General features: G+C 40.0%; 2 protein-coding genes across 2 annotated transcripts; one reads left to right on the top strand and one right to left on the bottom strand.

Annotated features, from left to right (window-relative positions):
• Positions 1-1,341: 1,341 nt before the first annotated feature.
• Positions 1,342-4,933, bottom strand: LOC141442607 (DNA-directed RNA polymerases I, II, and III subunit RPABC3-like). The gene is made up of 2 exons (XM_074107625.1): positions 4,502-4,933; positions 1,342-2,800 (listed from the first exon to the last, which is right to left on the bottom strand). The coding sequence occupies exons 1-2, from the start codon at positions 4,792-4,794 to the stop codon at positions 2,641-2,643; spliced, it is 453 nt and encodes a 150-aa protein (XP_073963726.1). The 5' UTR covers positions 4,795-4,933; the 3' UTR covers positions 1,342-2,640.
• A 1,366-nt stretch (positions 4,934-6,299) lies between these two features.
• Positions 6,300-8,072, top strand: LOC141442830 (H/ACA ribonucleoprotein complex subunit 4-like). The gene has a single exon (XM_074107954.1). It carries the CDS (start codon positions 6,503-6,505, stop codon positions 8,039-8,041), a length of 1,539 nt encoding a protein of 512 aa, XP_073964055.1. The 5' UTR covers positions 6,300-6,502; the 3' UTR covers positions 8,042-8,072.
• The last annotated feature ends 356 nt before the right edge of the window (positions 8,073-8,428 follow it).

Here is an 8,428-nt window from a genome sequence, read left to right as displayed (position 1 = left end):
GCTGGCCAGGGCCGTCTTTCGCCTATTAGAGGCCCTGGGCACAACGTGAGTGGAGTAGCTCTAGGTAACCGTGTGGCATTGGAATAGGGACTAAGGGGCCCAATGCATCGCGGGGCCCTGGGCACGTGCCCAGTGTGCCCAGCGGGGAAGAGGGGCCTGCTGCTGGCTCGTGCATAGGCACCGACTTCAAACTAATAGAAAATTATTTTCAAGGTCTTTGAAGTCGGTTCCATTTTTTGTTAAAAAGTTTTTTTTATGGTTTTTAGTGATTTGTAGCCAAATTCCATCTCACAACGATTCCATTAAGCTCAAACACGGCATATTTATATTATTTTTTAACAGAGTACCGGTACCTACAATCGTCTTTATCAGGTCCAGTTCACCAAATGATACTTTCTGAATGTAAATACTTGACTGCAACAGAGCCGGTGCAGCATCCGAAGCGGCTGAAAAGGCAAAATTAACCAAATACAGGCTATCTAGGCTAGGTACAGAATATCACTTTGTCCCATTCGGAGTCGAGACCCTTGGCCCGTGGGGTCCTAGCGCTTTAATTTTTTTTAAAGAAATGTCGAAAAGGTTAGTAGACGTTACAGGTGACCGAAGAGCTGGCAGTTTCCTCGGACAGAGAATTAGCCTAGCTATTCAAAGAGGAAACGCCGCCAGCATCTTCGGGACCTTGCCTAGGATACTCTTTATGTAATTTGTTTTAGTTGTAGCTTCTATTTTTATTATATGTAAGTTTTTTTTTATTTTATATAGGTAAGTTTGATAAGTATAGGACTGTTTTGTTTTCAATACACAATATAAAAAATAACAATAATAATACTTGACTTGGTGTTATAAACGCCAAAATCGCTATAGGTGCTTTTAAAATTTGAGGGTTGCCCTCGATTTCTCTAAGATCCTATCATCAGACCCTAAATTGGTATCAATGGGACCACCTCGGAAGTATGTCCTTTAGAACAAAAAAAATATTTTAAAATTCGGACCACAATTGGCGGAGTTATCGCGTAACAAACACACAGAAAAAACATACAGACGAATTGAGAACCTCCTTTTTTGAAGTCGGTTGAAAATGCCATATAATAGAAATCTGTAGTCATTACCACAACTATAGAGCAACAGCGTGAATTAAATTTTCAATTTAATTAAAGAATGACTACTCATGCACCTTGACAGGTTTTTAATAGTTCATTTTACTCACATTCACGAAATGTGGCAGCGTTGCAACTATTTCTTAATATCACTAAATGAAGAGCACATAATAATTAATATTTTAATTAAACATCCCCGACGTAAGTCGTAAACATACATACAGTAGGAAATAAAAAATACAAATTGAAAATATACAATTTAATCTTACAACTAATTTTCTTATCTGCTAAGATTTACATTAAAAGGCCGCGCCTGCATTAAACACTTTTAAAGAAGATCCATTCTTAGCTCATCCAAATAGTACAGAAAAAAAACCTTGGAGGCTAAGAACCACTTTGGGTTACTGCAATCCGATACTAAGGGGCTGTTTCATCATCCATTGATTAGCGTTAACCGACGGTTAAATGTGATGCCGTCTCTGTCTATTCGAACAAAACAAATAGAGACGGCATCACATTTAACCGTCACTTAACACTAATCAATGGATGGTGAAACAGCCCCTAAGTATTTTAAAATTTCACATAACATTTAAACTAATCAACAGGGAGCAAAACTTTGATGCCGGTGCCGTCATTATGACGCAAATTGGCATATAGGGTGTTTTTATAAATAAGTAAAGTACTGGCCGTCTCAAGTGTCAATAAAATATCTGTTCCGGACAACGCTATCGAGTGCACGCGCACTGGATAGGCGGCCCGCGCGCGCGTATTTTGTATCGTAGAGTTAAGTCATTGCAATATTTAAGTGTGATATGTAAATTTGTAAGAGATTAATTGTAAACCTGAAATAAATTATAGTCCTCATTGTCTATCATTTCGTGGCGGTCCGAATAGGCTTTAAGTAGAGTACAATTTTAGCCATAGTTTAATGTAAGCAAAGCCTATTCGGTCCGCCAAGCCGCCGCGCTAACCGAGTCTGATCGACTTGCGAATCCCGGGCGAGTATTTATACCCCGGTGGTGGGGGGCAGGGATTTGCGAGGAAAAATCAGCCACGGTTCGGTTATGTGCATCGCGCGGTGGCAAACGGGCATGTGTATGTAATCGTAGTTTTGGTAGAGCGTACGCTGCGTCGCAATAATAACGCCAGTCATGTAAGTTAGGATTTTATTACAATAAAGATGATATCGGGGGGACACAGGTCGGTAGTGTGGAGGGGATGAGCCCGCCTATAAAAGTAGGAACATTGCCGCGTCTTGCGTCGTCGACTCACCGGGCTCATCTCCTCAACTGGACCGACCTGGGACCTGGCTGACAACCCTGGAAGAAAGAAAAGCTGTTTCACTCTCCCAAAAAAACCAGTCATAGGTGCATCCCACACAATACCCGTAAACCAAAGAGGCCAATAAGTTGTTAGTGATTATCTATAATCTAGATAAAAACACTGTATGGAGCTTGACGTCATACGGCTGTCACCGGCATCAAAGTTTCGCTCCCTGCTAATCAATGGTGCTAAACACAGTGAGTGTCCATATAGATATGATTCAGAAAGCCAGCTTCTTCATCAACAAATACATGTGCTGGTCAACTTCGAATCCGTGCAGATTGTTAGCGTCTCCTTGCAGCCTCATGAGCAGGCCTCCAAAGGATACATACGCTGCGAGCCGGGATGCTGTCTCCAAGGCTGCCTCGTCACCTTCTATCCTGTAATATTTGTAACATTAACTTGTGTGCAGGAACTAAGGAAGTAGGTAGTACATTCTAGTCTCATTTGTTTTAATAACCACAACTTCTGCTGATTTAAATTAAAAAATGGCCTTAAATTTAGCATGGACCTGTGTCCTAAGCAACCATGCACCACTGTAATGCTTTACAATGGTGCATAATTAATTACTTGTAATATACCGTTTTTGTTACTAGTTTCGATCATGTTTTAACATAGAATTTATCCAAAATTACACAAAAAAGTTGTTGATTGCGTGATGGTTAAATGTGAATAACTGAAAACTATTTAACTTTAAACCATCATTTAAGCAAAATATTTTGTACATAGGTTGTTCGCATCCCCGTATTCTAATCACACAAAATAAAAAAGCCAGCCGGCCCTTCTTTTTTTTTTTATTCAACTGGATGGCAAACAAGCAAGTGGGTCACCTGATGGTAAGAGATCACCACCGCCCATAAACATCTGCAACACCAAGGGTATAGCAGATGCGTTGCCAACCTAGACGCCTAAGATGGAATACCTCAAGTGCCAGTAATTTCACCGGCGGTCTTACTCTCAAGCACTGCTGCTTCACGGCAGGATTAGGTAGCAAGATGGTGGTAGCAATCCGGGCGGACCTTGCACAAGGTCCTACCACCTGCAACCGTGTTTAGACTTGGGTTATTATTGTCCCAAAGTAACATGATATGTTACATTCTCTGAGACAAAATCAGAATAGATTCATCATTATCATTATCCAAGCCTACTATCTCCCACTGCTGAGAACAGACCTCCATTCAAAATGAGAGAGCTTGGGCCATAGTTCCCAATTCAAACGCGCCACTGAATTTCTTCACAGGTTGTGCAGGTTTCCTCACTATATATGAATGCAAATTTAGAATTTAATTTGTGCAATGTATTGTTCACAGGTTGTAGGCCAATCTTCATGGACAGTGAACTGTTAAAACATGAACTTACTCCACTCTTTAAAAATAGGTACCCCATTTGTTGTTGGAATGTGCTCGGAACTCAGATTTGAGGAGAAGGGTACTTGGGGGTTTGGGCCCCATGCACAATGGCCAGGTCAATTGTTGGCTCTCAGAGCCAGCATCTGACAGAGCCATTTGCATTTACCAATTTTTTAAATGTCCCTTGCGTAGGAAAAATGAGCGAGCACCCATGATGCTGACATGATCACCTGGAATGTTCAAAGCCTCAAAAAAAAAAGGGAAAAAAAAATAGTTACAGGCTCTTATTTTAATGTCATTGGTGTAATTGGTGGCTTAATATGCACATGTAATTTGGTCATGCACAAGTATTCTTGTGGAAGAGCGGTCTCTCCTGACACAAGCATTTTTATGCTTAATGGGAGGTCCCAACCTTTGTAAAATGTAAAAAAAAATTGAGATCAATACAATATTTTGTATTTTGTAGTGCGCATTGGGTCATATTCAGGTTAGGCAGCGGTAGCTCGCGCCGCAGCTGCGCGCCACCAGCCCAAGGCGCTGCCTACCTTGAAATTGAAGGCTGTGGTATTATTGAGTGGTTGGAATAGTTACAATATTTTAGCATTTGACTGTAGAGATTAGTATAGAGTTCATCAACTATGAAATTATGTATTCGCCGAAATATTTGCGTGATAGTGATGCTACTCATTTCTAAGATGTTAAAACAACATTAAAAATAAACACGAAACTAACCTATAAACTTTCCCCGACATCACGTATTCAAAACTGTCGGCGCGGTTTCCCTCCGTATCCAACGGGTTCCACTCGCCGCCGTCAGGATACCCGTTCTCCCGTAACGTGGTCGCCAGCACCAGCCGGAACTTGTCACCAAGCTCCATCGGATATATCCAAGAATTTATGTCTAAAATCAGGTCCATTTTAAACGACTCAGATTCGCAGTGTAATCTGCTCACTCGGTCGAATTTCTTGCCCTCTGGGTCCATGTCTTTCACGTTGAATATATCTTCGAAAAGTACGCCTGCCATTTTAGAGTATTTGTGTTAAAAATACTTATTTATTTTGCGAAACTCAGATAAAACGCCGATACGATACGTAAGCGTGACATCCATCCATGTCAATTTGTTTGACTGACAATGAATGAATTTTGACATTTGTTTTTTTTTTATATTGCCATACCATTTTGATGAAATAACCACGCCACGACGCCGCTACATGAACTTATTCCTGTCGGACAAAGAATTCAATTGAGGTCACATTTTACTTCCTTAGATTTTTCTTATATTTATCACAAAAATAAGTTAGGTTTGATGAACTCTCATGGCTGAAATTCAAAACCAATCACAGCAAAGTACGTATTTCAGGATAGATTTTACTTCAATTGTACAATTCATTACAATAATGAATGAGTTTGTTTAAATAAATTGTATTTACCTATAAAAAACAAACAGTAATACATAGTTCATAATGTAGTAAAATTTTATGTAATTTATTTTTTATTTCATACTTAAAAACCTACACCCACACATTAGCAGTAGAAATAATACTAGACCAAGGAACAAGCCCTATACTACGAATTGCGAAACTCCAACTTCGTATGTTGCCGTCCCGCTAACGCTTTTCATTTGACGGTGCGATACGAACTTCGGAATTTCGTAGTAGCCCCTCAGTCACCTATTAGTTGCTCTAGAGGTGAGACGTATACTAGGCAAAACGCGGACTGAGTCTTGCGAGTACGCGTCCACAAAAAGACTAGATCCAAAGACTAGGTCCACGAGTATCTACGAGTACTTAACTCAATTGACTCATTGCGTAAACAAAATGATTCCCGTGAATTCCACGTCACATTTCAGTCTTCACACTTCATATTTTTTTTAAATTTTAACTTGTATTAAATACCGACTAAAACCCTTTCCCTTCATACTTTTATAAATTTTGCAATTTTTATAAATTTTTCAATTAAAAAGTGTACATAAAAGCTTGTTTTCAAGTTGGCGGAACGTTGTCAGACGCCGTACTCCTAAATACTCGTACGCTAAAAGAATCGCGGGCCGGAACGCGTACTCACGCGTCCTAGCCAAAACCTATTCAAAAACCTATTCCAGTAAATACGTCTCACCTCTAGTTGCTTCCAACTGTCTGCCTGATAATTTAAATAATAACGATAAAAAGATAATGGCTTTTAAGGAAATCATTTAAATTAAAAATTACACAGACACCTTGCATAATAATAATTGATAGTCCAGCATTTAACATATCAATTTATGTCAAACGAATACGTTTTAAAATAATCATTAACTTAGCGTTTTATTATTACCCTGGTATTACTAAAAAAATAGGTACGTTCATTGCTATTTTTTCTGGTACTTAATTACACGAACCCTAATACTAATTTAATAACAAATATGAGTTTTTCTATTTTGCTCTTTAAAATTATACCCAAGTTGTATTTTATTTTATTAATTTTGTGACGAACGCTTTCTGGAAAAGAAAAATAAAAATGTTGCCATACTCAAAAAGTGCCTTGCCTGCCTGACTGCCTTGCTTCATTATTTGGCCGAAAAACATTTCCGAAGCTAACCTCTAACCCAAAAATATAGCACGTGTTGGGTTATTGTGTGCGTTTTAATCAGTGAACGACGCAAGTGCTCCAAATAATCAACGTATTTCACTTATATAAGTGTGCCAAGACGCTTTGCGCGTGAAAAACAAACGCGCATACATAATTCATCGAAAATGACGGAAGTATTGCAACCCGGTGCGGAAGTTTTATCTGAGAAAAAGAAGAAGAAAAACAAGGATGGTGTGTCGTTGGGCGCGTTTCAGAAGCTCGGAGACTTCAAGATCGAGCCCTCGGAAAGTGTCAAGAAGCTGGACACTGCTTACTGGCCTTTGTTGTTAAAAAACTTCGACCGACTCAATGTGCGTACTAACCACTACACGCCATTGCCTTTCGGAAACTCGCCATTAAAACGACCCATCGCCGATTACGTGAAGTCTGGCTTCATCAACGTCGACAAACCGAGCAACCCGAGCTCCCACGAGGTGGTTTCCTGGATAAAACGGATCCTGAAAGTAGAAAAAACCGGTCACTCTGGCACGCTCGATCCCAAGGTGACAGGCTGTCTTATCGTTTGTGTGGACAGAGCAACAAGGTTAGTAAAGTCTCAACAAAACGCTGGTAAGGAGTATGTGGCAGTTTTCAGTCTGCATTCTGCTGTGGAGAGCATCAAAAAAGTCACACAAGGTCTAGAAAAGCTGCGAGGTGCATTGTTCCAAAGGCCACCGCTAATATCGGCTGTGAAACGTCAACTTCGTGTCCGTTCCGTGTATGACAGCAAACTCCTTGATTTTGATGCAGAACGCAACATTGGTGTCTTCTGGGTCAGCTGTGAGGCTGGTTCGTACATCAGAACCATGTGTGTACATCTTGGGCTTATGCTTGGAGTCGGTGGTCAAATGATTGAGCTTAGAAGAGTCAGATCCGGTATCCAAGGAGAGAAAGAAGGCATGGTGACGATGCATGATATCCTAGACGCTCAATGGGCTTATGAAAATCACAAAGACGAAACTTACCTGCGTAGGGTTATTAACCCTCTTGAAGGTCTATTAATAGCGCACAAGAGGATCTTCGTAAAAGACAGTGCAGTCAATGCCATCTGCTATGGTGCTAAAGTCCTCCTACCTGGTATTCTAAGATACGAAGATGGTATAGAAATTGATCAAGAAATTGTTATCGTGACAACAAAGGGAGAGGCAATAGCGTTGGCTGTTGCACTAATGACAACTTCGACAATGGCATCTTGTGATCATGGAGTCGCTGCTAAATTGAAACGGGTTATCATGGAAAGAGATACCTATCCACGAAAATGGGGCTTAGGACCAAAGGCGTCACAGAAGAAGACCCTGATTCAACAAGGAAAGTTAGATAAATTCGGCAAACCTAATGAAAACACGCCTGCGGAGTGGCTAAACAGCTACAAGGATTACAATAAGGGTAAGCCTAAGACTGATGCAAATGGTGCCGCAGAAGAAGCAGAGGATGGAAGCAGGAAGCGTACAGCCAGCACGGCAAATGCGGACGACACAAATAACTCCATTGAAATTAAATCTGAGAAAAAGAAAAAGAAGAAGAAGCGTGACTTAGATGAGACTGCAGAAGGTGAGACTACAGCTGCCGACACTACGATGGAAGTAGAGGGAGACGGAGAAGTACGTAAGGAGAAGAAAAAGAAGAAGAAGAAGGACAAACATCAAGACGCTGAAGCAGAATGAGGGATAGTTTATTAAATGTTTTTATGTCTCAGTGAGAGTTTAAGTAATCATTTACAAACAGAGGATTCTTTTGTTTTTCGCCGAAAATTTGGTGGCCACATGATTCGTTTCCAAACTGTTTCATATGGAAGAACAATTTATTTTTAAACTATTTATTTCAGGATTTTTATAAAACTAACCTAACTTAACCTTCTGGGTCCCCCGGTCCTGACTAGAGGACATAAAAAAAAATAACTTTACTTGATTGATGTTCTGCTCAAATTGTGAAAACAGAATTTTTACTTTGGGTCTCAGGAAATTAACTTAACCCTAACTGTAGGGTAATACAAGATAGTCCTGAATAATTAACAGAGGCAGAAAAAAAATTGTTTAACCATTATGAAACAG

The sequence above is a fragment of the Choristoneura fumiferana genome, chromosome 26, assembly GCF_025370935.1.
Source record: "Choristoneura fumiferana chromosome 26, NRCan_CFum_1, whole genome shotgun sequence".
In the NCBI taxonomy this organism is placed as follows: domain Eukaryota; kingdom Metazoa; phylum Arthropoda; class Insecta; order Lepidoptera; family Tortricidae; genus Choristoneura; species Choristoneura fumiferana.
The sequence above is the reverse complement of the archived record's forward strand: the minus strand, read 5'-3'. Positions and strand labels throughout refer to the sequence as shown.